Source organism: Pogona vitticeps, chromosome 1 (genome assembly GCF_051106095.1).
Source record: "Pogona vitticeps strain Pit_001003342236 chromosome 1, PviZW2.1, whole genome shotgun sequence".
Lineage (NCBI taxonomy): Eukaryota > Metazoa > Chordata > Lepidosauria > Squamata > Agamidae > Pogona > Pogona vitticeps.
The window spans coordinates 244000228-244028116 of NC_135783.1; the positions used below are offsets into that span (position 1 = coordinate 244000228).

A 27889-nucleotide genomic window follows, 5' to 3' on the forward strand; every position below is an offset into this window, starting at 1 on the left:
AGTTGGAGTATCTACTCTCCTATACGCATTTTCCTGAAGGGAACATGAGTGGCCAGTTTTACTGGGTAATGAAAAGGCTGAGAATCTCTGGTGTGAGATTTGTACCACAGCACTCAGGTGTGCATGTCAAGGAGAATAGTCTCTTCTAGCCTAAATTTCAAAGACATTTGGAAAAATCTCACTTCTTATGTTCAAAGTCATTCTAAGGGAAACCATCACCTCTAGAGCAAACAGATGGTCTCTTCTTCTTCTTCTTCTTCTTCTTCTTCTTCTTCTTCTTTTTTGTCTGCCTTCATCTGAAAGCAAGCTTATAAGTAAAATAAACCAACCCTGTCTCCCAAAAGGCAAAAGTCATGGGTTAACAGTCCTGGTGGCCATTCATGCATAAGTGCTTCTTACTGTTTCTGCCAGACAAACACTCTGCCATATTCTCCCATACAGTTCATCAACATTCCAGTCAAATTATTACCTGCACTTCCAATAAGTGGAGATCTCGTTCAAAAGCTGTGTGCATTCTGTGGAATGACTCTGCTGTGCTGACATCCAGACCTAGCTCCTCAGGTAGCTCTTTGTGCTTCTCCTCAATAAGAACCAGGATCTCGCCACCATCGTAGAAAAACTTGTGCAGGTCATAGGAGGCAGCTAGCAGCTGCATCCTGGTGTCAATCAACTCTAACAGGTCAGCCCAGCTCTCATTCAGACTGTCCTTCCACTCAGCAATCGTGGCAGCCTCCGGGTGGCCAACGTCAATCAACTGTTCAATGATGAGATTGACACTGTCCACCCGCTCCTGCCCGATGCTCCCCGTTTCTCGGGCGAAGTCACGGAACTTTTCCCGCAGCAGCTGGCGAAGAAACAAACCAGACAAACATGAGCATCCTAAGAATTGTAATGCCATCCAACAGGATGCATTTTATACACCTTAACAAAACAACAGTCAATTTCTGCCAGGAGACAAGATATTTTCTATCTAATAGCAGAACTGAAGAGAGGATTCCTGCCCACAAAAACATACGGGTTTAAAGGTGGCATAAAAGATGTCACAAGATTCCAGATAAATATAGCTCCATCTGTAAACTTGTCATATAATAGTTTCTCTTTCAAACAACCATCTATAAGTCCCCCCAAATATATTTTATTGTCCCATTTCACCTGACATCAATTTTTGCTCAAGCCACTACATGAAACTGTGCAGCCCAAACAACACCACTCATATTCTATGTCTTTAATTCACATGGTAAAATATCCCCCTAAAGCAAAAAGACATCTCAAAATAATCTGGAGGCTAAAAAACATGGCCTTGGCCTTTACACACTCCCACAGAGGTTGCTCACAGTGACATGGTCGAGGTCTTGCCCCATCTCTGGGGATGATGCTACTACATCTCTCTCTGCAATCCACTGCTCCAAATCATCAACTTCTCGCTTCAACTTGAACAGGTGGCACATATGCTCTAGCTTACGTCTACGTTCCTCAGCCAGGTCCTTCAAGCCTGCATACTGCTTGTCTACTTGCCCTTGCAATCGGATGATCTCCTCCCTGAAAAACCACAGAGAAAAAGTTTCTAAGATACCATCTGCCAAAGAAGAACAGCACAATTTAGCAGATACATAATGGATAAAGATTCTGAAGACCTCAACTTGGCTTAGATAAATGCAGAACTTGAAAGTAATACAGAACAAATAATGAGGCAAACATATGTGAGTAATAAAGACAATGAAATACTTTCCATAAAACAACAGAAAAATTGTTATTGCTTGCCTCCCTCCTTACAAAACAAGTACAGTGGTGCCTCGCTTAGCGATTGCCTCGTTTAACGATGTATTCGCTTAGCGATGAGGTTTTTGGAGCGATTTTGCGCTCCATTTAGCGATGTTTCCAATTTGGAAATTTCGCATAGCGATGTTCGGGACCTTGCTTTGCTTAGCGATGACAGTTTAGGTCCCCCTGTTTTGCTTAGCGATGTCTGTTTTCGCTGTTTTAAATGTGTCTTAAAATGTTGAAAAACTGTTTAAAATGCTTGGAATCGTTAGTGCACCTTGTAAAACTCAATGCATTCCAATGGGGGAGAAAAAAATTAACCAAAAATTAACGAAGACTCAGAACAAAGCCAAATTAAGTTTGCAAAGTTTTTACAAGGTGCACTAACGATTCCAAGCATTTTAAATAGTTTTTAACATTTTAAGACACATTTAAAATAGCGAAAACAGACCTGTCAAAACCACTGAAATGCACTGAAACCTATTCAATGCATTCCAATGGGGGAACTGCGTTTCGCTTAGCAATGTTTCCTATGGCAATTTTTGCTTAAGGACGGTAATCCGTTCCCATTGGAATGGATTATCTGGTTTTCAATGCATCTCTATGGGAAAACGCGTTTCACTTAGCGATGTTTTCCCATAGCGATGTTTTTTTTGGAACCAATTAAAATAGTTAAGCAAGGCATCACTGTAATGTTTATTTTCCACTAATGTTTGAGAGGAACAAAATAATTTAATAGGCAAACTAAGAGGGAATTTAGAATAACGTTTTTGGTCACTTTGCTTTTTTCAGATGGGCCCCTTCCTCCTCCAGGTACAAAACAGTTGTGAGTAACATAATAAGGAAAAACAAGTCAGCAACAAAATGTTGATGAATATGTGTAAAATTTTGGGTATCTTAGAATAAGTCACATATTAACCTCCTTTAAAACTTAACTTGCTCTGCTTAAATGCCTTGCTAAGGAACTCTGAGACAGCAGACACCATCAGTTTTTAAAATCTCCTTGAGCCATATTGATGAAACATACCCTTCTGGATGTCCAGCAGACAGCAGCTTCTGAGCCCGACCAGCCAGCTGTTTGATGTTTTTACCATAGTCTTCTATGGATCGTTGCTGACGAAGGTGCCGCTTCAGCATCACAATACCACTCTCTTCATCCTGGGACAACAAAATTCCTTTAGCTGCTGATGTGATCCTACTAATGGAAACACTTCAGAGCAGAGCCAATATCAAGAGGCAGTATGGAAGCCAAGAGTGACTAGGGCTATAATCCTGGGCCCGTCTCTTTCAGAACAAGATCTGCAGATTTTTTTTTTCTGAAGGAACATACATTGGATGAAATCCTGGTGGTTAATGTAGTAAGTCACAACTAGAGTAGGCCAACTGAATCAATGGAATTTATGGAGGAATTAAACGATCCAATCCCCATTAATTCAATGGGCCTGTTCTAGTTGTGACTTACTAAGCTAAGCAACAAGACTTCAGTCATAGGATTTGATTGGGTTTCATTTTCTAATTAGGTTTATTAATTAAGTCCACTTTTTCTCCACTAGCAGGGGAGCTTTCGGTATACCATTCCCCATGCTGTGCTGTAGCTGAACAACAACCCCTCTGAGAAACAAGGACTGTATTATACAGAACAGAGAGGGGATAGAGCTTCAAACCAAACTGCAACAAGTACTGCTGAATCCACCAACCCCATTCTGAAACAGATAGTACTTTCCTTCTATGTTTCATTATCTTCTGTTGCCTTCTGTCAAGGACAATTACTGGTTTCTTCTCTCCAGGCATATAAATACTGTATTTGATACTGGCACACAGGAATTCAAAATATTTTTAAAATACACCTTTGTGTGTGAGAGAGGAGCACATGCATGCACCCATACACATCTGGTTTTGGCTCTTCTTGACACATCCTAAGACCGGAATCAGATCTTCATAAACCACCATGCATACACAGTATGTGTATATCACACACTCTGGGTACCACTCATGCACTCTTTAGCATGAGTAAGATGAGGGAAGAGGGCAAAGAATGTTGTTTTCTAGGGATGTGACTGACTCTCAGCCAAGATGGCCACATAACTTTGTGACTTCTCACTTTGCCTACTGCTTTGCATTTTAAGAACCTGTTATTTTTCTACTACATGCCTCTGTTTGATAGTACTTTTACATTAAGGAAGGAAACACGCCTCAGATCAGCCTTGGAAGATGGATGAACTTCTCATTTAAAGTCTAAAAACCTGATCAAGGTTCTGGCCCATAAAACAATGTTTCAACATTGTGTTATGGTGTTGGACCACCACAAAACTGACAATGGCACCAAATACCAAGACACAAACTGATGAACTTCTCTGAAATTTGCTTCAGTAACTCAGACCATAATCACAGAAGGCTGCATTTCTGTCTTGAGATGTGAAATTGACTAACATATTTGTGAAACTGACCAACATCAAAAGGACAGGGGAGGTACCATGAGATTTGAGCCAGCAACCATAAAATGCTTCAGGGCTGTACATTACAGAACAAAGTTAATTTAAATTGGAAGCTGCAGACTAAACATGCATTTTGGAGGGTCTCCCAGCACACTAAAGCAAGGTGTGTGAGTTATATATCACCCCATAGCACTTAAAGCACTCTGTGGGCAGTTTTCAATTTAGTTACTCAGGCTACACATTGCCCCCACTCTCCAGCGAGCTGAGTACTCAATTTACTGATCTCAGAAGGATGGAAGGCTGAGTCAGCCTTGAACTGGCTACTGAGCCTGTTGGGATCGAACTCAGTTTGTGAGCAGGGTCTTAAATGCAGTACAGTACTGAAGTTTAACCATTGCACCATAAGACTCCTAGTGGGGTTAACAACTTCTTGGTCAGTTGGATAGGAAGCATTTGCCCTAATCTCTATGTGGCTTGACTGCCTTTTAATTTATGATCTGGGAAAACAATTCCTGCACAGACTTACAGTTAGTTATGTTCTTCAGAGATCCCTTTTCAACACACTAGATATGAACTGAAGCTTGACTGTTAAATTATAGACTAAGGCATCATCTACATTATGAAGTTTACTGGGTTGAGATCTGTTACTTTCTACACAGTTACCCTTATTACAAGTTAGCTGACAAAACTGTACAGTGTTATTGCTGTCATAAATATTTCTAGAGCATAATAAGGTCATTAATTAAGTCTACTTTTTCTCCACTAGCAGGGGAGCTAATTTCATAAATAAATTAAATAACTAATTTCAGTGGTGCTTATTGCAGCTCACATTGTGGTAGGCAAGCAACGGAAAAATCTGGAATGGTTTGACATTAGAAACTTACAAGACAAAGTTTGGTCTGGAGAGCTCTCTGAAATGTTAATACATAAATTATGAACCAAAATGTATTGAAAAAGACAAAATTCCAGAAATTTGGTATCCACTGATTTTGTATGCAAAAAAGAATTTTTGTAACATGACCTACTGCTTCAGTAGTTGAGTTTCTGGAAAAATATTCTAATACCACTTGACACTTATTTTGCTAGTCTCAAGAAAATGTATGTTCTCTGTTATACTCAATCTATAAGAAAAGTTAAACACATATATTTGGGAGTCTTGGCACATGTGTTTGCCATTACAGTCTAGCTGCTATTGCTTGTTTCTGTTATCTGTTGGAGACTGTATTTCTAATTATGATAGATAATAAAAATACAAATGTAAAAGACAACAACAATTAACATCTGTCTCTTTCTTAGTTTTTGTTCCTGGAAAGTGCAAGAGACCAAGTTCTCTTGGGAAGCAGTCCTTTTGCTATGGCAGAACACGCCATGCACTCTTTTACTAAGATGGCAAGTACTCTTACCTCTGGCTCCTCATCTGTTACCACATAAAGCTCTTGCTCACTTATCCAAGCCTCTGCTTCTCCAGCATCCAAGTAATATCGTTGGGCCTCACTTGCTTCTTCCAGACGCTGCAACCTTTTCAAGGTTTCCTCTTGTAAAGTGTTCCAAGAATCCCTCAGCTGCTTAAGGCATTCTTCAGTATCCTTGAAATCCCCATCCCCTCCTGCCATCATGCTCTCCCCTCTGAAGATGACTTCTTCAATGCGTGGGGCATGGCCAGCAATTTCTTTCTGAAGTGTCTAAAGAAAAAAGGAGACACTTCCAAGGTGATTTGGATAGAGTTATTCCTTCTACTAATGGTTCCACTGATGAAGACTTCAAACAACATAGCAGGACTGAATTTCTTGCAGCTTGTTTGCAGGTAGGCTTTAGAGATCAGCTACTTTAGGGGGAGATAAAGTAAGCATATGGGGCCCAAGTATTTCTCTTGACATATAGTGTGAAGTGCAAGAAACAGTCTAGATTAAACTAAATAAAGAAGGCACAGATGTACCTTTTACTGCTGTTAGGTAAAGGTAAAGGTTCCCCTTGACATTTTAGTCAGTCGTGTTTGACTCTAGGGGGTGGTGCTCATCCCGTTTTCAAGCCATAGAGCCAGTGCTTGTCTGAAGACAGTTTCCATTGCCACGTGGCCAGCGTGACTAGGGAACGCTGTTTTACCTTCCCACTGAGGTGGTACCTATTTATCTACTCGCATTTACATGCTTTTGAACTGCTAGGTTGGCGAGGAGCTGGGACAAAGTGACGGGAGCTCACTCCGTCATGTGGATTCGATCTTACGATGCTGGTCTTCTGACCCTGCAGCACACAAAGGCTTCTGTGGTTTAGCCCACAGCGCCACCATGTCCCTTTTATTGCTGTTGACAGCCTGTAAATTTCTAAACTAGCCAATGGAAGGAATTTGGACATTTCTATTCATCTCCCTTATTTCTAGAATCAACATTGCATATTTTGTATTTTCAGCACTGCAGCTACCTTCTACTCTTTACAGTTAATACACGGACAGAGCTAAATTTTTATATCAATAAGCAAGGCTTCCTACTATGTTCATTAATAGAGCCTTACAGATACCCCTGAACTTTGGTATGAATGCACCTTTGGCATACAAGGGATTTCTGCTCAATGTACATATGCTCCGACCCACTGATGCTGTACATTTTGATAAACTGAACTTTGATACTGCAGCCACTACCAACATCCAGTATACTAAGAGTTCTTCATCACAATCATCACCAAATAAATGGAGTGAAATAAAACAAAAAATTGTAGGAGTTGTAGGAAGACTCACCTGAGTTTTCTTTGTAAGAAGCTGCACTGACAAGAGGTTTGTGCCATGATCAGTGGATTCTGCAAGGGGGAGACGTTCTTGCACCCAAAGCTGGAATACATAAAATATTATAATATACATAGTGTATAGGGAAGGCCAGGATACACTTACATAAATGGATAAAGGAGAAATAAACATACTTCTGATTATCTAACATAGGTTCATGCCCCATGAAAACTAGTGTTATTGAAACAGAGCCACTTCTCTGCAATATCCATCAGAGAAATAAGGCAGTGCAACTAAGGTCGAATTGTATCGTTTGCAAACAGTACATTTAGAAGATTTTATAGCTCACCAGTTCATCTGCCAGATCCCGGTCCAGTTGGTATCCAGCCTTAGCTGTCTCCAGTTCCTTCCTCCTCTTTTCCAATGGCCCCAAAAGATCTCCAAACTGCTTCTTAATAATCTCATGCTTGCCATCCACTTCATGTTGGTCTCCTCTGGCAGGAGGTGCCTGACGTAACAAGTCTTCCATTTCTTTTTTCCGCACACTTACTTGCTCATCCAATCGCTGCAATGAGAAAAATATCTAGTCAATCATATTGTTGTAACATATATATTTTAGCCTATCCGGTCCTATATGGTGGCCCTGGTCACATGAGGTAAATGTTTTCTAGTTATCCACCAGTTATATCATTATTTTTTTCTGGTCAGATGATGCACAATCAAGATCGAAACATTTTCACTGTCAGTGATATAACTGCAGTTTATTTTCCACTCCCTGAGAGGCTTGTGTTATTTGTACTTCTGTTGTACTAGTGCATTCCTTAATGGGTTTACCTGTGTGAACAACCTGCCCCACTTCTTTTCTGAGGCAAAGGCTGTAAGGTTCTTGCAATTACTGCGGCTCACATATTATTATTTTTTCCTGTCCTGTCCACTACATCAATAGGTTTCTAAAAGTACATTGCAGCTAGGAACTTTTTTTAAAGGTCCATATGAATGATACATTTGAGGGTAGACATCATTATTGGCCTCATGGAAAGGAGAAAGTTTTACAGTTGCCCCTTCCTAACAGTGTGTTCATATGTGTAGGTGGAGTCTGACACCCCTACCGTCAAGAGTGTGCGCTGTTTTTTTTTTTTGTTTTTTTTTGTATTCTTGGCACCATTAAATTGATAATTGGGTGAACTTATTGTGAGACCGAGGGCGAGAGTAAAGGACTTCTTGTAGGAGTGCCGTCCCTTCCACAGAGAGTGGAAAGAGAGATCCAAACCTCACCCACTTCGTCCCCCCAGAAAACAGAGCAGCGGGGAACAGACACCCAGGATTTGGAAAGAGAATTGTGTGGGTTAACCGTGGAGGAACGGGTCCCAGAGGAGTTGGCGGGAACAGAGAGGATAAAGCGGGTGGAGATAGAGGCAGGGACAGCAGAGATAAAAAGGAGAGACAGTCAGTTGCCACCAGGTTGGGAGTGGGTCTGGTTACAAGACCCATGGACCGGAGTTTGGAAGCGGTTGAGAGTACCCAAGGAGGAAGCAGACCACTGCGGAAGGAAGGAGATTCCCCCTAGACCCTCCTATTGGGGTGAAGCAGAGTCCCGAGAATGGCAGAGGAAATTGCGGGAAGAAAAAGAGAAGGTAGAAAGGGAAAGGAGAGAACGACTGGCACGGAGGGTGGATGAGATGAGGAGGAAGAGATTACAGGGAGGACCCTGGGCTACCATCACCCCAACCAGAGATGCAGACTGGACCGACCCCACAGAGGATGAGGCCATTCCCTTACTGGAGGGACCAGAGAGGTTTGAAGAATAAGGCAGCGATAGATTGGTCGGGTCCCTGGAACACCACAGAGACTAACCTGTTCTTAAACTATGCTTGGAAGCCCCTGCCAGATCCGTTGGTGACAGGCGAAAAGTTGAGGGACAATTTTATAGAGACTGGAATTTTGTTGAACACTCAAATAAACCTTTCCCCTGTTTCAAAGTTAAAAAGAGCCTTCTGATTTTATTGAAGAAAAAAAAATAGAGTTTAAGATGAGCCCTCACACATATGCCTAGGTTTTTAGACAGACGATACTAGTGCAGCTTTATATTTCAGTGTCCAATGGATATACAGTGACATACAGTGGTCGATTGTCCATTGTGTGCAATGCATTTCTACAGGATCCACCAGTGCAACAGAGGACATTTCTCAAAACAGAAAGCCCCTTATATCGATACATTGATAAAGTGAATAATTATTTGTTTAAAAATGGGGGCATAAATGGACCATTGAGGATAGAGTGAAAATAAATCAGCAACATTGTGTAGTCAGCCATATTGATTCAAATAGCAGGAAATAGACAGCTGCTGCTAAAAGTGCTTGGACATTCATACCGACATATCTATCACATGACTGCAATCCAGTACAACAGAGATATGGAAATTATCAGAAGAACTACAGAACATTTTCCTTGTGTGACCGGGGTCTCAGTCTGTTCTGTACACACATTTACCAAGACTCCAGTCTGTCTCACCTTTCCATTCCAGTTAACCTGAAAAGACAAGAAAATGCAGTGCCCTTTTTCTTCTCCTCTGGAATGAAGTGACTTGCAGAACCTTACACTTGTCAGCTATGGACTATTCATGTTAGTCATGAGCCATTTCTGACTGAGAATGGGGACAGTACTTGTGATGGCTCTTTTTGCAGAAGTAAAATTGTTTCAAAGTAGAAAAGATCTTCAAGTGCAAGAATGGGTCACTTGAGACCAAGGTGAAGATAATCTATACTGTGGATGTTAAATATGAAGTGAAGAAAGGTGACAGGGAAAACGGATTCATTTAAAATATGGTGCTGGAGAGCTTTGTGGATACCCTCAATGGCCAGAAAAACAAACAAGTGTGTTCTAAATGAAATAAGGTTTAACTTGATCTGGAAGCAAAAATGTTGAAACTGAGGCTGTCATACTTTGGACACATTGTAAGAAGACAGGATGATTACCCTGCTATACAACAAATCCACATTACATCAACGTTTTTGTGATCGCTTTTGCGATTGCAAAACAATGTTTTAAATGGGGGAATGTCTATAATGTTTAAAAAGTTAAAGTTTTTTGATTGAAATTTTTAAAATCATCTGCACAATATGTATGGCTTTAAAGAGCACTTAATAAACCCTTTGTAAACCAAATTTTACTTTGTTCTGACTTTTTTGCCCATAGGAGCGCATTAATTAGATTTCAGTGCATTCCTATGGGAAAACGTATTTCGCAAGATGAATTTTTCGAAAGACAACATTAACCCTGGAACGAATTAAATTCGTCTTGTGAGGCACCACTGTACTGGGAAAAGCTGAAAACAACACAAAAAAGGATGATCTAATAAGAGATGGATTGACCCAATCAAGGAAGACACAGTCTTTAGTTAAGAAGAGCAGAACAGGGCTCCTAACAATAGGAGGTTTTTGGAGGTCCCTAATCTATAGAGTCACCATAAGGCAGAATAAATTTTATAGCACATAACAATAACAAAATTAGGAAAGTCAGTTTCTGATAGTAAAGGTGCCAGAATGAGATTCAGGTGCAGGGGGATTGTTGCAATCTCAAATCAAAATACTGTACTTGAATCTTTAGGCTCAAGAAACAAGTGCCTTAAAGAGGACTTCAAGATACAATTTTTCTCCTTTGCAAAGAACCCATGCTTGTTTCATCGTTGCATTTGCAATGCTATTTAAAGACATCATCACATCTTCTGTCTTTCCCCCAATGCTCTGAAACTTTTTCTTGTCATATTTTGAAACTTTTTGTTGTTAAACTTACATATCACTCATATCATACCCAGTTCCGTTATTTAGATCTAAGAGATAGAAGCTTGCTACTGCATCATGCGCTGCCCTCCATCTGCTGAGGTAAGATCTGTTCAGGTCTTCTACCCTTTTGTGCATGTTGCAATTGTCTGCTTCTTTCATATGGTATGGTGGATTATCCAGGCAGCCCTAACTTAATCCACGTTTACCTTCACCAACCTCTTCATTTACCACCTCTCCTATACCTTCTGCCAGGGAAACAATATTTTATTTTCAGGATGTCTCCTAAAGCAATATTTGGCACCCATGGGATGCTTTTTAAAGGGATCTCTTGAGAACAGTACATAAAAGATATCAGGATTATCCATATATCTGTGTAGCCTGAGATAAAAGATATTAGAAGTAATAAAAAAGTCCAAACAGAAATTAGTTCACAGTGGCAGTTCATGGGAAACTTTTATGAATTATTATTTTTGAAATGGTATGCTCATCTTAGTGCTCATATTATTTTAAACTTGCTACTTTAGGAACGCATCCTGGGACACTGTAGCTATGTGATGTTTCAACCAAATTTGTCCAGAAAATTAGGCATATGACATATGGACACATCTATCATAAAATTATTTCACATCCCAAATATTTTTATCATAGCACCTTTTTTCAAAAGACCTGTACAGGTGGCACAGTGAGTAAACACTCTGTCTTTAAATAATTTAAATGAAGAAGTAAAATAAGAACAATAATAATTGTTTAACTTTGTTGAGATTTTTAGTCTGAAAAGTAAATTTTTCTCATCTCTGTGCAAAACACTGATAATCTCAAATCAAACCTATACTGAGAGCAGTATCTCACTGGATGGGTACTACTGGTGTATATGTAAGGTTTACACAGCTTGCTGCAGCTAATTGACAAGATGCCAGGGCACACTTTGCCCTAGGTAACTGAAAGCATGAGCAAGTCTGTAATCACAATCTGCCCTCATCAATTAGCTATGATTAGCTGCAGCAACTTACGCAAATAGTGGTGAACACCAAGAGGATTCTGGCCATTGTGTCTGGATGATACCTGCCCACATGTTGTTGAGCTAAGGGAAGAGAACAAGAGTTGCAGAAAACTGTTGCTTACTTTCAGGTTATTCAGCAGGATGTTGACACTAGTAAGATCTTTCCCCTGAACATCAGATTTCAGTTGCTGCTCCATCTCACCGATCCATGCACCAAGGTCAGCATAACTCTGTGCATAAAGGTCAGATCGGTTGGCATCAAACAAATGCTGAGCCTTCTCCTCTGTGGTTTCTTGCAGCTTGTCCCAAAGCTGATGCAGATCTGCTAGCCTCTTGTGAACCATGTCTTCATACTGGGGCTTCTGCTCTGCTAGTTGCTGTCCTTCCTAGAAAAGAGAGAACAGATGGAAAAGACAGAACCATGTTTCAATTCCAGGGTTAGGATAAAACTAATATTTATTTTTCTCTCAGGAAAATACAAAGTAGAAGAAAAATAGAAAAGTACTTGATAGGGATATGCCATTCACATTTTTTAGACCCCAGCTCCCAAATTTCTCCAAGAATTCCTCAGGAAAAATTATGGGAATTTGATGTCACAGACCCATGCACTTATATTTCACTCACCTGGACCAGGGCTCTGTCTCAGCAGCTGCACAGCCTAGCTCCAGCCTATTTCCCCTTGATAAGGTACAAAAAAGGAAGCTACCATAGTGCTTTCTGGCCACCATAGTTCTTCACGAGGTGCTCTTTATACAGGCTAAAGAACTGCAAGACTACAACTCCCATAAAGCACTGTGGCAGCTTCCTGAGGGAAAAAATGTAAACAAAAAATGTACTGTAAAGACAACTTTAACAAAAATAAAATGTGTTCTAAAGAAATAACTCTAATAAAGAAAACAGGTAAATGCAAAACTGAGGTAAATTTCTTTGTTTCACAAACACAAACTTCTATTCCCATCTAGTACTGCATCTGGAAGCATCCTTTGCTTTGCCCAAACACATGTGAGCTGAAGGCCACTTCTCATTTTTCTTTCAATAAGGCTCTCATCTCAGAGAGGTTTCATTCTTGTTGTAGATGTGTAATAAAAGTGCAATGTATGAACTTGAGGAATATGTTGACAAATGCAAATGCACATTTATCAGGACCCGGCATTCCCTAACAAGTTTACCCTCGATGGCAAACAAGTTCTTCTGTATTCACAATGACAGGCCTTCTCTTGGAGCTAAATGGATGCACTGTACAACAGTTAATCATCATCATCTTAGCACTGCAAAGCTGGAAGGGACCCTATGGGTAATCAAGTCCAGTCCCTGTCAAGGAGGCACAGTGAAGAATTAAATCACCAACATCTGGCTCCTCAGCCAGATACCAAAACCATAAGCTATCCAGCAGTTCTTATGTTATATCTGAGTATTTCTTCAGCAGTTGGTGAAACCCTCAAGAACAGCATGATATGAGAAAAGCACATCTCAAAGCATACATGTACAATTCTGCGTGGCTCCAGAACCAGCTGAGTAGCTGCAGTGCCACAGGATCCCATCAGCTTTCAAAAAGTTCAGAAACATTTCTGTTCCAACATGCAGCAATTTCTGACAATGGTGTAAATAGTTACTGTCCCTAAGTTCTTTAAAATCCCAGCCTGAAAGCATTAAGAGTCACAAGGCATGATACCAATAGGAAATAAAAGAGATATTACTCCGATTCTAATTTTTTAAGAAGACACTTACTTACCTCATCTACTTTATCCAGCCATGCTTGGTTAGAAGCGAGTTCCGCCATGAAAGCCTGGTGCTTCAGCCACTTGCTATGCAAATTCCGTGCTTCATCATAGGACACATCTTGTGCAGTCAGCATCTTCTCTTCAATCCAAACAGTAAGCTGCAAATAAAATGGTGCCAAGTACAGTACTCAGTGCTAAAGGGAGGCTGTAAGAGCTTCTATAATGTCTTCCTGAAATTCTAAGCCCAGTGATGAATGTGGGTGGAATGACTTGTTAAGCTCCATGCTGTTTCATTAGTATTCTATACCTTGTCACTCCAATTCTTTTCCCAATCCCCATCACTTCATCCCCTCCCCCTTTGAAATTACTGACTGCACTCTGCTGAAGTATTCAGACTCAGAGGTTAGAAAACAATCAAAGTCTATTAAGAGCCCCATAATCCAAAGAGTAATATTTATAAATAAATCTTCTACCCCATCAATCAATTTCACACACCCCAAATTTTTTTTCTGGCAATGAGGTCTGAAGGGGCCAGAGGATACAAAAACAACTAAGGAAGTCATGTGCAACCCCAGGGCGATACTTTGTCAACCCCTGCTTTAAGAAAATAAGCTAAGATTTTCCTTTGGAAGTAATCAAATCTACCAGAATCCTTCTAAAATGTCGAGAGTCCTGGAAAAGGGCTGTAGTTCACCTATGGTTTACCTGATTTGTATCTAGTTGGTTTCATAAGCAATGCCAAATTAGAATGTACTGCTAACCTATCACTAGAAGAAGGACTCCTCTAAGAAGAACACTATTTATTCTATCTAGTGCTAGCTTGCCTTAATCATATTTGGAAAAATTTGTCCATTTCCCCCCTCTAATTGGTAATTTAGGAGATAGTGTGGCTTTGTTTGTATTGCTGATTTAGATATGTGGCACTAAAAGATCTGCATGCAGGGTGGCTCATGAAACAGAACACCTCAAAATTTTGATATATATCCTCTTATATACATATAGGACTAAGGACTGGCATCTGCATTTATGGTTGGGAATGATGGAATCTCACCTGAAATCTTAGGGAACCAGTGCCAGTCAATAACAACAGTACTGGGCTTGATTAACCAAGGGTATGACAATATGAAAGAACTTTATTCCTGCTTTCCTTCTGTTCTAACTGAAAAGAGACTAGCATAATATATAGGGTACCCACTTTTTCTAATGATGCTTTCTACAGTTCTGGTTACCTCCTGCAGAATCTGTGTGTTACTACAGGTAACTGCAATGAGAATTTGCCTTGAAAGGGAGGAACAGAACAATTCTAGCCTGTGCAAAAATAATAGAAGAACTAAAGCCATAAAATTTTCCTTCTTCTGAAATCTACCTCTTGAGCAAATTATTTAATTCACTAATAAAGTCTAAAAGAAAATCATGAGTAACAAGGCACAAATGCTTTTTAGGAAAAACATAGCATAGTGAGAACAAGAGTAAACCACTGGTATACACTGAAGCTATAACCAATTTTGGGAAAGGAAAATAAGTTTAGATTAATTTTGTGCCCTCAAGTCAATTCAATCTTATGGTGACTCTTTCAGGGGTTTTCCAGGTAGAGAATTCTCAGAAGTGGTTTCCCATTCCCTTCTTCCAGGGGTGCCCTGGGACTGTGCAAATTGCCCAAGGCCGCCCAGGCTGGGTCTTCTGGGTTGCACAGTGGGAAACGGAATTCCCAAATGCTGGCCTTGTATCCAGATATATAACTCACAGACCCTTACATTAAGAAAACAAATAAGAGGACACAACAATCACAGAATTGTGCTAAGTAGTAATAATTTGTCCACAATCCTTGCATTATGTGTTATGTGCTGTAGAGTCAGAATTGATTTATAGTGACCCCAACATGGTTTTCATGGTACATGAGATATTTAAGGAATGGTTTTATGAGTGCCCCTGCCCCATGAGTTTCCATGCTCAAGTAGAGATTTGAACCCAGGTCTCCTGAGTCTGTCAGTCTATCCACTATACCACATTGCATATCCAGAACTCTTACCTCTTGGCAATTCTGTAAAAAGTTTTGCAAAGCATGATTGTCCTTCAGCAATACAAATGCCTCCTGAGATTTTGTGATATTTGTTCTGTACCTGGAAACAAGAAGTAATAAAGCTGTGATTAAAGAACATTGTTTATCCAGATGATCATTTACTATCACATCACATCACACTGTTTCAGCCCAGGTTCATTGTTACGTATGTTTGTAGTTGATTGTGATAGGTGTTGTGTTTTATTTGTTTATTTGTTTATTTGTTTATTTGTTTATTTGTTTATTTATTTATTTATTTATTTATTTATTTATTTATTTATTTATTTATTTATTTATTTATTAGATTTCTACTCTGCCCCCCTAGACAGCGTCTACTAGTTCGTGACTTTTCCAGGCCTTTCTGTATCCCATCATAGAGACAGAAAAGAAAAGTCACATATTAATGTTGTTCAAGTGTTCAGAAGCTTAAAATCTGGCACACAAAGGACAATCAATCCCAAGCAAAAAAGGGGACAGTACCATGTAGACTGGATCCTCCACTCCTACAAAATCCACACACCATTCCTTCCCCACAAATGACAGCTTACAGCTAAAAACAAGACATTTAGAGCCGTATTAACAGTAGCATTTTCTGTCTCTACAGTTCAGAGGGCACATGAAATCCCTTTTGCAATTATAGGATATGGAAACAGAGGAAGTGGATGTTCCTATAGTGAGAAAAGAGACTCCCCAATTCTTTTCATGTCCATATTTTCACTGGCTGGCTTCATCACTACCTTTGAACAAACATGTGAATAACAGTGATCTTAATATCTAGTCTGACAATATGCAAAAATATTTCTCAGTCTCTTTCTCTCTCCCCCTCTCCCTCCCCTGCTCCCCCCTGACTCCCTCCCTCCCTCTCTCCATTCCTCTCTCTCTCTCTCTCTCACACACACACACACACAAACATACATTTGTAAGCAATAGTTCCTAGCTGTTCCCACCGAAACCATCTCAGTGAAATTACCTCTCTTGAATCAGCTGGACTTTTTCTTTAATTTTATCAGAGTAAATATTTCCATCAGCCACGAGTTTATTCCCACAGTTCACCAACCCAGTGATTTTTTCCTCATTAGTTTCCATTGTAGCAAGGAAATCTTCATATTTTCGGATGGCAGCTTGAGATGCTTCCAGTGTGTCTGGGGGCTCGATGTGAGCCAGAGTATATTCCTAAGGCAGATATTCAATAAGACAGCATCTGAATTATACCATATGAAGTTAAAATGAAATACTGGATGCCATCACTGCAACCACTTGAAATGCTGACATGTGACAGAATCCAGTTTTAATAAGCTTCTTGTGTACATCTACTGAAATGCGCAAGATTCGGCTTTCAGTAGCCATCAGGAGGTCCCGTTTCCTCAGCATTTCTCAGTGCATGCTGAAAGTCAAATCTTATATATTAAGAATGAGCTAAGATGCAACTATAGACTGTGAGTGACCACTGGAGAATAAATGTGACCCTCTAGCATCTTGGGGGGCTCAACCTACCCACCTTCCCTAATATTTTCGCTCATAAAGCACCTTTATACCCTTTTTAAGGAGTGCAGCAGTCAACTATGCCACTCCAAAATTGAAATTGCTTTTAAATGGCAATTGGAAGGTATGAGGGGTATTTTATAGTTTTTTTTAAAAAAGAGAGAGTGAGACCTCTGAGAGAAAGGTAATTGGGAAATGGACTGTGACATATTGAGTGCCCTGGGGACAGAGGAAGCAATTTTGCCCTGTTTGGGTTTTTTGTACCTCCAAATTCCTGGCATTGCCCAAACTCTAATTTTGGGTTGTTTTTTAATGGAGCAAATATTAAATTAATGTCTTTTTAAAAATTGGTCCCATGAAGCTATGATGGGCTTTTTTAAAAAGAAGGTTTTTTTGGGGGGGGCAATTTGGGCATGGGGCAGCCCACCAGACTCCAGAGTTAGGGATGTGCTGCCTTCAGATTTCTGATTGTTGACCACCCCAGCTGCATATGTTGCCAGTCGGTACACAAGAGTGATATGGACTGGCACTGGGAGATACCATGAGCCAGCTTTTTCCCCCTGTGTGCCACATTTTGAGCACTATGCCTGCAGAGCTGCAAAATACATGCAAATTCCACTGCTTTGTTTTCCTTCTTGTTGTTGAGAATACTGTAGACATTTAAGCATTAGAATACAATAATGAAAGATTAATTTAACAGGCACAAAATTCAGAGAAAAGTTGATGCTTCTTTCATACCTGATTAGTAAGGACAATCTCGGCCTGTTTTGCATCTTTAAGAAATTCCTGGAAGCCAAGACACTGGTTGAGAAATTTCTCCCTACTTTCCCACATTTTGCATAAGGCGTTCCAGCCTGTATCCATTCCCTGGAGCCGCTGTTCTAGCTGCTGATATTCCATATCCGTCTGCCCTTGAGTCACTCTGGCTCCCGTCTCTTTGACATTGTGATAATCATCCCTGTGTTGATCAATTTCTTCCTTAACAGCAGCATGCTGCTGCCGGAGATGCTCAGCTTCTAGCAAGGAGTTGGGAACCTCTTCTGAAGCAACAGCTTTTTGTGCCTTGAAAAGCCATGCCTGGAAGTCATCTAAGTCCTGCAAAAACTTGTGCAATTTACTGGCCTCACCAAGGGAGGCTTCCTGGCTCTGCAGTGTATTCTGCAGGTCTAGCCAGAATCCAGTGACAGCTGTCAGACGACTATAGATGTCATCTGCTAGGTCAGGTTGTTCCTCAGCAAGACGGTGTGCTTCCTGCTGTAGGGCTGCAAGCCGGGCTTGGATAGCTGCTAAGTCACGTTCAATGCCATATAACTTCCTCTGCATAGCAATCATGCCTGCTAGGTTTTTGCCAAGATCCTGTGTAGATTCAATGACTTTGGTCTTTTCTAGAATCCACTTCTTGGTCTCCTCACAATCCACACAGTAATTATGGAGGCTCAGTGCAAAGTCCACAGCTTTCCGCCTCTGAGCTACCATCGCCTGAAAGACCCTCCACCTAAAAGGCACAGAACAGAACATCATTGCACTGATAGAGTCAACAGTTTTTAACTTCTCCCGCATGCAGCTTTTTACATTGTCTCTGACATTACCATTCTAATATTCAAAGGTGAAAGCACTAAAGAAGGAGACAATGCACCAACCAAGAAAAAGGCATATGAGGTATTCCCTTACAGTTCTCAGAGCTAAATAGACCAGATTTGTTACCAATACTGGTTTGCCTACTACTGAGAAGTGGAACGGTGTTTCTAACTGCCATGGCATTTAAAAGCTCTCAGCTAAGCTGACAAACAGGTACATCTCTACTCTAGTCTCCAAAGACTGATACATGCCCTTGACACCATCTTCTAACTGATAAGAGCTCATGAGCTCTGGTTATGTATTGTTCTTCTAATATGAAAGAAGGCAGACTGCGCATTTGCTCAGATGTTTCTTCCCAATAGGCACTGTGGTGTTATTATTTCCAGTCCAACAAGTGAACTGTATGAAAGAAGAAGTTAGAGTAGCATGCCAGTTAACTCTGCCAGCCCACAGAAGCAAACCTGGAAAGTATTTCACCTAGAGATTGTAATATCTACATTCATATGTTCCATTTTGTAAAATTATTTTCAAAAACAGCAGAATTTTGTTTTATCTGGCACAATTCTCATTGACTTTAGTCTTCTTCGGATGTATCAGATCTTGCATGCAAGGAAAGGGGGAAAAGTCCATGAAAGTTCATGTCCAATAAAACTGGTTAGTCTGCATTCTGACTAGAAACAAAAAAGAAGCCTGTCCTGGTTTAAGGCAGAGGAAGTAGAAGTGGGAAGAACTTGTGAAACATGTATGTTAAGCTTTTCTACACTCCACCAGAAAAACATCTACTTCTGCTTCAATGACTATGCAAAAACCTTTGACTGTGTGGACCACAGCAAACTATGGCAAGTCCTTAAAGAAATGGGAGTGCCTCACCACCTTATCTATCTCCTGAGAAACCTATATGTGGGACAGGAAGCAACAGTTAGAACTAGATATGGAACAACTGATTGGTTCAAAATTGGGAAAGGAGTATCACAAGGCTGTATATTGTCTCCCTGCTTATTTAACTTATATGCAGAATACATCATGTGAAAGGTAGGACTGGAAGAATCCCAAACCAAAATTAAGATTGCTGGAAGAAATACCAACAACCTCAGATATGCAGATGATACCACTCTGATGGCAGAAAGTTTTTTTAAAAATTTATTTATTTATTTCTAAAGAATGAAAAGACAATCGAACATTTTACAAATATTAAATACAAAACTATTCCCCACTTTTCTCCAAATCATATATATATACCTTTAACCATCACCTTTTTAAAAAAAATTGACCAACAATCTAAGTCTCTTTTCAAACCACATGTCTCCATTTTATCAGCATATTTTAATAATGGCTTCCAGTTTTCCGTGAATTTACTATGGCTTATTTCCCCTCTATATACTCTAACTTTATTCGTCATTTTTTCCATCAACAATGTATGCCATATTTTACTTGTGAATGCTTGCAGTGAGAGATCTTGGGCTTTTTTCCAATTTTTAGCTATTTCAGATCTTGCGGTGCCTATGAGATTTGCAATTAATTCTTTATATTGTAGTTTCTCATTTCCCCCCGTGAATAATGAAAATAACAATAATGTTTCATTAATCTCTATTTTTTGATTAGTCAGTGTTTCTATCCATTTAATTACCTCCAGCCAAAAAGTTTCTATTTTGGGGCAAGAGATCCACATATGTTCCAGAGTTCCCTTTTGACCGCAGTTCCTCCAACATTTATCAGATATATCTTTATTAATTCTGTGTAGTTTTGTAGGGCATAGATGCCATCGGTGCACTACCTTTAGAACTGTTTCTTTTGCACTTGCTGAAATAGATTTATATGGATATTTTTTCCAGATTCCTGTCCAAGTTTCTTCAGGTATATTAATATTTAAATTTGTTTCCCACACTGTTTTAGATCCTCCACCTTTTCCATATTCTTTTTCAATAATACTTTTATATATTAGTGAGGTTAATCCTTTCTTTTTATTTTTATCTTTTTGTATACAATATTGTTCGAATTCGGTTAATGTTCTTAGAAGGCCAGTTTTTTGTTGTAAGTGAGTAGCGAAACTTCTTATTTGTTTTATTTGTAGCCAATTGCTTTTTATTTGCTTTGTTTTCTCCTCTATTTGTCTGATAGTGAGTGGTTCCCCTGACTCGAATAAGTCATTAATTCTATATATTCCAATTTGCTTCCATTCCTTAAATTGTGCATATTTTTCTTTAGACTTAAAATCTGGGTGATCCATGAGGGGACATAAAGGGGATACTGGGGGGGCCAATGTTTTACTATGTTTTCTCCATATCCTTAATGTTTCAGAAATGAATGGGTTCTGTATTTGTTCTCCTTTTCCAATTGTTTTTGTAGTATAAATATACTTGTTTACTATGTCCATTTTCATTTCACTTTCCATTTTAACCCAGTCTGAATTTTTACAAGTCTCGTCAATTTGTATAAATTTAATAATTTGGTTTATTTGCAAAGCTTCATAGTATTTTAGGAGCTGTGGTATTCCTAATCCCCCCTTTTGACCCTGTCTATATTTGACGCTATTTATAAATCTTATCTTCTTTCCCTTTCCTGCAATAAAATTTTCTAGCTTTCCTTGCCATAGTTTTACTTTTTTTATATCTGGCTGTAATGGGATATTTTGGAATAGAAATTGAAATTTTGGTAATATATAAGATTTAATCAGAGCAATTCTCCCCAACATTGATAAGTTCAAATTGACCCATTTTGTCATTTTTTCTTTTGCAAATTTAAATAGATTTTTATAATTTCTGTAGATTAATTGATTAAGATTTTTTGTTACCCATATTCCTAAGTATTTAAAACTTGAATAACATAACTCTAAATGAGATGCATCTCTAATTTCATTTTGTTCCTGATGGCAGAAAGTGAGAAGGAATTAAAGAACCTCTTAATGACGGTGAAAGAAGAGAGCGCCAAAAATAGTCTGAAGCTCAACATAAAAAAAAAAACTAAGATTATGGCCACTGGTCCCATCACCTCCTGGGAAATAGAAGGGGAAGATATGGAGGCACTGAGAGATTTCACTTTCTTGGGCTCCATGATCACTGTAGATGGTGACAGCAGCCACGAAATTAAAAGATGCCTACTTCTTGGGAAGAAAGTGATGACAAACCTTGACCTTAAAAAGCAGAGGCATCACCTTGCCGACAAAGGTCCGCATAGTCAAAGCTATAATTTTTCAAGTAACGATGTATGGAAGTGAGAACTGGGCCATAAAGAAGGCTGTCCACCGAAGAATTGATGCTTTTGAATTGTGGAGCTGGAGGAGACTCTTGAGAGTCCCCTGGACTGCAAGGAGAACAAACCTATCAATTCTAAAGGAAATCAACCCTGAGTGCTCCCTGGAAGGACAGATCCTGAAGCTGAGGCTCCAATGGAGGCTTTGGCCATCTCATGAGAAGACTCCCTGGAAAAGACCCTGATGTTGGGAAAGTGTGAAGGCAAGAGAAGGGGATGACAGAGGACGAGATGGTTGGACAGTGTCATCAAAGTGACCAACATGAATTTGACCCAACTCTGGGAGGCAATGGAAGACAGGAAGGCCTGGTGTGCTCTCGTCCATGGGGTCACGAAGAGTCGGACACAGCTTAATGACTAAACAACAACACAGTCCTCCTGTCTTATCTGGGCCTAGGAAGGGATTAATCCATTCCTCAATACCTCCTTCCCATAGACTGAGAGCTGAAAGTTTTAATTCACAGCAACAATGAAAATGAACACAGAGCATAGGCAGTCTAGCTGCTCATGTGCTGGTTATGAGTGGCAAAGGTTCAGTTCCTATTTACTGTACATTGATACAGCCCTCAAACAAGCTCACACAGAATGAAAACCAGAAAACAACATTACTAAAGTAATATAGGTCTACATTATAATCAACATAGGTCTAGAGAGTCTTGCTCATTGGTGATTGTTCGGGATCAGTATTCTCTTTTGGTTGAGATTCCATGTGTGAGAGAAATCAGGCCATCCACATAGTAGTATATTTGAAATTCTATATTAAAAACTGTTTGGGGAAATAACAAATAAAGAAACAAAGAAGAATCTTACCGAGCATTCAGATGCTCTTGGCACTGCCTCACTTTTCCACTGCGGGGATGGCCGCTTTCTATTAGGCTAAAGGCAGCTCGGTTGACTCCTTCAATCTGAGAAGCCAGATTGTTCATCTCCTGCTCCAAAATATCAAACCTGTAATCCAACATATTTAATTCAATTCCATTAAAAGCCCATCACATCCCAAAGATTTACAGCAGGCAATAAGAAATAAGAAATATGTAAAATTCACAATTAATTAAAAACATACCAATTAAAATGTAAAACTGTAAGATGTACATATTTTAAAATATTATTTGGAAACCATAAATCAGTTGTATACTGACTCTCCAAAACCCGCTCAAAAGAGGTCAGTTTTCACTTCTTCTCCTAATTATAAAATCCTGATTCTTTGGTTCATCCAGTAGTAACTTGTTCTTTTATACTCTCATACATCATATTTAAAAGCACAGATCTAGGAATTCAAGTATGCCAAAATAATTAGGCAACTGTACCATAAATGGACTCTACTTCCTGAAATCACATGCCATAATAAAAATGTTTATACTGTCACATACCATAGGATATGTGTCCCACTTACCTATGTCACACTCTTTTCATTTATACAACTCACTAAGTTAGAATTAAGGTTTCATAATGAGACCTCCATCACATATGGCCCAGGTACCAGCTTTACTCATTTACCTGTGCTGCACAACATCCAGATCTTCCAGAGTATCAGGAATCTCCATTTGCTCCAACCACTTCTCCTTCTCACTCATCCAAAGCTCACATGCATCAGTCTCACTGAAAACTGTGTACAGATCCAGGGCATCTTGTAGCTTCTGTCTGCGCAGATCTGCTAAAGACACAACTTCACTGTACATTGCCTGGATGGCCTTCAGTGTATCCTCGAATCCTGGAGAGTCCCGGAATTCTGTGGGAAAGCTCTGTGCTTGCCTGTTCAAATTGTCTATCACTTTCTTGTTGGCTGCTACTTCATCTAAGAGGTCCCTGTGCTTTTTTACCAGGGCTAGAGTGGAATACTCATCATGCCCCACATCATCGCTGGACACCAGGCGATTGGCATCCTGGAGCCAGGCCATCAAGTCATTTCCATCCACCTGGAACTGAAAGAAGCTCTCAGCGTCTTGCAAGTTCTTCTTGCGGAAAGCAGCTAGTTCCTGTAGCTGAGCCCAGAGGGCTTTCACATCCTTAATTCTATTGCATATTTTAGGTGCTTCAAAGTGTTTTTGAGCAATCATGGTTTCTCCCTCTTTGATTGTTTGCTGCAGGTGGGTTCCCAAGCCACGAAGCTCATCCTCAAATGCCTTATGTTTCCTCTGCAAGATGAGAATGCTGGTCAGGTCCTTCCCATAATCCAAGGCAGAATATATATGCTCTTTCTCCTTAATCCAGCTTTCAGCTTCATCCAGTTCCCAAAAGAACTTTTCAAGGCGCTTGGACTGTTCCAGGCAAGCTTTCCTGTGTGCAGCCAATGCCACTAATTCTTGCTGGCGCAGCTGAAGGTGATTTACTCTATCTCGTATCACCTGTGGATCACATGGCTGATAACCTACACAAATGTAGACAAAAAATTAGAGTCAATCAGATAAGGTACATAATACCTTTTCCTTCAGAGCAGACAAAAAAGGACACAGTATGTCTGAGACATTTTCTGGTGACTTAAAAACACTAGGTATAATCTACTAAAAAGATTGGAAACAGCTTCCCGATGAGAAGGAGGACATACAGAGTGATAATTATATTTGCATTTGGCACTTCATTGTAGGTTTTTAAAATGAAAGATGATGGGTTTTGCAACACTGGAGAGCAGTAATCCACACCAGTCAAAGAATAACAAGAAACAAAAGAATGAATATTTTACAAAATGATGGAGCACTGATCTGAGGGGAGTAAGTAGTTTTGTTGCTCTTCCCAGTGGAAAAAAAAACCTAAAAGACTATATGGGTGTCCCCATTCTTTAGTGGTAAGGTAGAAAAGCATCCAGTCTAAAAATAATTCAAGAAAATCACTGTCATTATTGTTGTTATTAAGACCATGGGGACAAGAGATTGGGAGCTTTGTCATGCTTCCTCTCTGATAGTCCAAGAGCAACACAGGAAGTACCTGGTTTACGTGCACATAACTACATTCTAGACAGCTCCCTAAACTGCACCAGAAGAGGAGAAAATTGAATTTCTCTGGAGCACAATATGTTTGTTTGTGTGCTGAAAATGTAATATCTTTCCCATAGACAAACACACGAAAGAGCACATCCTTGAGAGATGACTGAATGTTACACAACAAATGAGCAACAACTGAAAATGAAACACAGACAAAAGAAATGTCTTCTGGGCAAACATCCTACCATCTCCACTGGCAAATTTAAGGGCATCTGCAATGACAGCATGGATCTTCTCAGCCTGGATGGCCATATCAGCCTCCATCAACTTATGCTTCTGAAGAAGATCTTCCACTTCCAACAGGTGTTTCCCAAATTCAGGAGATGAGAGTTTTACCTAGAAAAAAATGCAAAAAGAAAATGTACCCTTTTATGTGTACTCCCTCTTAAGCAAAATATACAATGGCCAACTGCCTGACATGGAGCCCTCATGGCAGAGTTTGTTAGTTTTTAAACTGGGGTTGATGGCTTTAGAATGAGTTGATTTTAAGCAGCAAAGGAACAGCAGATAGGCAAATATTCCCATCTTCAAACTGCCACATACATTCCCCCTGCCCCCATGAGCATCATAATGCTAAATTCTGAACCCTGGACTGAGTTTTTTTATAAGCAAACCATTGTCAGAAATATGTTGGATATACTGTATCTGTGCATAATATTTAGTTAGACCTATAATTTCAACCAAAGATTTGTTATTTTTCCAGAGGATTGCAACTAAGGGACTCTTAACTTGCTCCCTCTTTAAATAGATTAAACGTGTCAGAAGAGGTATGTTGTATCTGAATAATGATGGGAATGGATGAACACTTCAACAGAATAGCTCCTAATCCATATATACAAGTTATACTAATACTTGTGCCACAATTCAAAATCAAGGATTCAGATGAGCCCTAAACTGGCTATTACTGTTTTGAATAATAAACACTATAATGAAACAGAGGGTGTAGAATGTAACAATGGCTATTTGCAATCTAGCAAACTTCCCCTTTCTTCTCATTGCTCCACTCATAATCATTTTTAGCCACATCAGAAAGCAGAAAGAAGCAAATTCAATTCAGGAACTTTCTAAGCAGCCTCTGAAGATATAGAAAGTGTGATTGTGTACAAAACAAATAAAAATGCTGTCTCACATTGCACGCAACAGTAAGAATCTGCTTATGTTTACCTGTACATCCATTAGGAACTCACAGTATAATAATATTTTTTAAAAACTCAAATATGGAATCATCATCATCATCATCATCATCATCATCATCATCATCAAAGTACAGTGGTGACCCGCTGGACGATTACCCCGCTTGACAAATCCGCTTAACATTGAAGTTTTTGTGATCGCAAAATGATGTTTAGATGGGGGAATTTCGCTTAATGTTGATTGGTTCCTTGTTTAAGGAACTGATTTTTTGCTTTACGACAATCAGCAAACAGCTGATTGTCAGGTTTCAAAATGGCCACCCGCTGTAGAAAATGGCTCCCCACTGTGTTAGGGATGGATTCCTCGCATTACAGGCACCAGAAAATGGCTGCCGAATGGAGGATCTTTGTTGAACGAGCAGGTTTTTCGCCTATTGGAATGCATTGAACGGTTTTCAATGCGTTTCAATGGTTTTTATTTCGCTTGATGACGTTTTTGCTCTACAGCGATTTCTCTGGAACGAATTAACGTCATCAAGCGAAGCACCACTGTATCGTATTCTTAATCACCTGCTGAGGAGCAGATAAGCAAGATTAGTGCTGCTGGTGCTGGTTGTTGAGAGGTTTGAATGTTTTGATACTTATTTCTAATCATTTTTATTGTATAGGGTTTTAAAGGGTACTTTAGGTAAGTCAGCATGGGAGTTTCTGGGAAAGGGGATAATACGAAGTTACCAATTATTTATTTATTTAAAATATTTATTCCACCTTTCTCCTTAAAAAAGGATGCTTATCAACAAATATGTTAAAATAATGTAGCACTTTGACTTCATGAGAGAAAAGTATCCATAACAATCTCTACACCTATTTCTAATAAACTACTGTATAGAGTTCCCCTTAAGGCCTTTCTTACTTCCATATCATCTATCCAGTTAATAAGATGCAGCATATCTTGGAACCGCTGCTGTAGTGTAAGATGCATCTCCAGCTTTCTGCGCCGAGCCTGAAGCCGCTCTAGAAGGTACTCCCAGAGCCTCAGGATGTTGTTCTTGCGAGCAATAATGCGCTTAATGTCATGGTAATTCTCCATCTCCAACTCCTTTGCCACCTCCTCTATAGCTTGGATGCGTTCCTTGTAGGCAGCTGTGTCAGTTTCAATAGCTTCATGCTTCTTCTTTGCTGCCTCTACAGCTGGCAAGTCATTTCCAAAGTTATCCTGCCCAAAGCAAACAAGGTTTTGGTCAGCAACAGCAGCCCTGACTGATTTTTTTTATAATGCATGCTTTACAGTAGAGGGGCATGTGTAAAGAACAAACAAAAAGGATCTCAGCACCATTTTAAGTAATTGACAGAATGTCAATTTTTCATTGTGTGTTTTGAAAACTATATCAGGTACTTTAACGCTATCAGTTCAAAATACTCAGAGCCACACTATAGTTGCTTCACACCTGCCTACATGGCAGCTTTACAGCATGGCAGCCTTCTGCAGCTTGTGAATGCATCATTAAGCACTGCATTTCCCTGGGTTTCTAGTATTTTAAGACAGTGAATCCATGTTACCATGTGATAAAGTCCATTCTGCATTCTACCACTGTACTTGGTCGTGTGTATTGATTGACTGATTGACTGATTGATTTAAAATATATTTTACATGCAGAAGATTTCAAAGATACTGAACTACCCATGCCCCAAACCACCAACATCTGCTTTTCTTAATTGCCACCAGGCAGATCAAAGACTGAATCCATCAAGCCACAAAAGGTTCCACGTTACCTGTTCAATAAGGCGCTGGTTTTCATTAAGCCATGTCTCCCGCATTGCTGCCTTGCGATCAAAACGTCGGGCGAGTTGCTCTAGCTTCTCCTGCCTAATAAGCTCATTTCTCAGTGCCAGCTCTCGCTCATGCTCTGCCTTTTCCAACTTCTCCCAAGCCTGTGGAAATGTGTTCCAAAGAAGAATAAAAACACAATAGATACTATAGAATGCAATATATCT

General features: G+C 39.7%; 1 protein-coding gene across 6 annotated transcripts in view; it reads right to left on the reverse strand.

Annotated features, from left to right (window-relative positions):
* The window catches only part of SPTB (spectrin beta, erythrocytic), a 148062-nt gene that overhangs the window by 31635 nt on the left and 88538 nt on the right, over nucleotides 1-27889 (reverse strand). For all 6 annotated transcript variants that reach the window (XM_072985362.2, XM_072985359.2, XM_072985361.2 and 3 more), the window contains 16 exons: nucleotides 27668-27826; nucleotides 26808-27110; nucleotides 24947-25097; nucleotides 23281-24151; nucleotides 22594-22731; nucleotides 17695-18451; nucleotides 16445-16647; nucleotides 15445-15535; nucleotides 13427-13573; nucleotides 11817-12080; nucleotides 7262-7477; nucleotides 6928-7017; nucleotides 5600-5878; nucleotides 2789-2919; nucleotides 1335-1539; nucleotides 470-844 (listed from right to left, as the gene is read on the reverse strand). In XM_072985362.2, coding sequence (XP_072841463.2) covers nucleotides 470-844; nucleotides 1335-1539; nucleotides 2789-2919; nucleotides 5600-5878; nucleotides 6928-7017; nucleotides 7262-7477; nucleotides 11817-12080; nucleotides 13427-13573; nucleotides 15445-15535; nucleotides 16445-16647; nucleotides 17695-18451; nucleotides 22594-22731; nucleotides 23281-24151; nucleotides 24947-25097; nucleotides 26808-27110; nucleotides 27668-27826 — 4380 coding nt within the window. The remainder of the gene's footprint in view (nucleotides 1-469; nucleotides 845-1334; nucleotides 1540-2788; nucleotides 2920-5599; nucleotides 5879-6927; nucleotides 7018-7261; nucleotides 7478-11816; nucleotides 12081-13426; nucleotides 13574-15444; nucleotides 15536-16444; nucleotides 16648-17694; nucleotides 18452-22593; nucleotides 22732-23280; nucleotides 24152-24946; nucleotides 25098-26807; nucleotides 27111-27667; nucleotides 27827-27889) is intronic.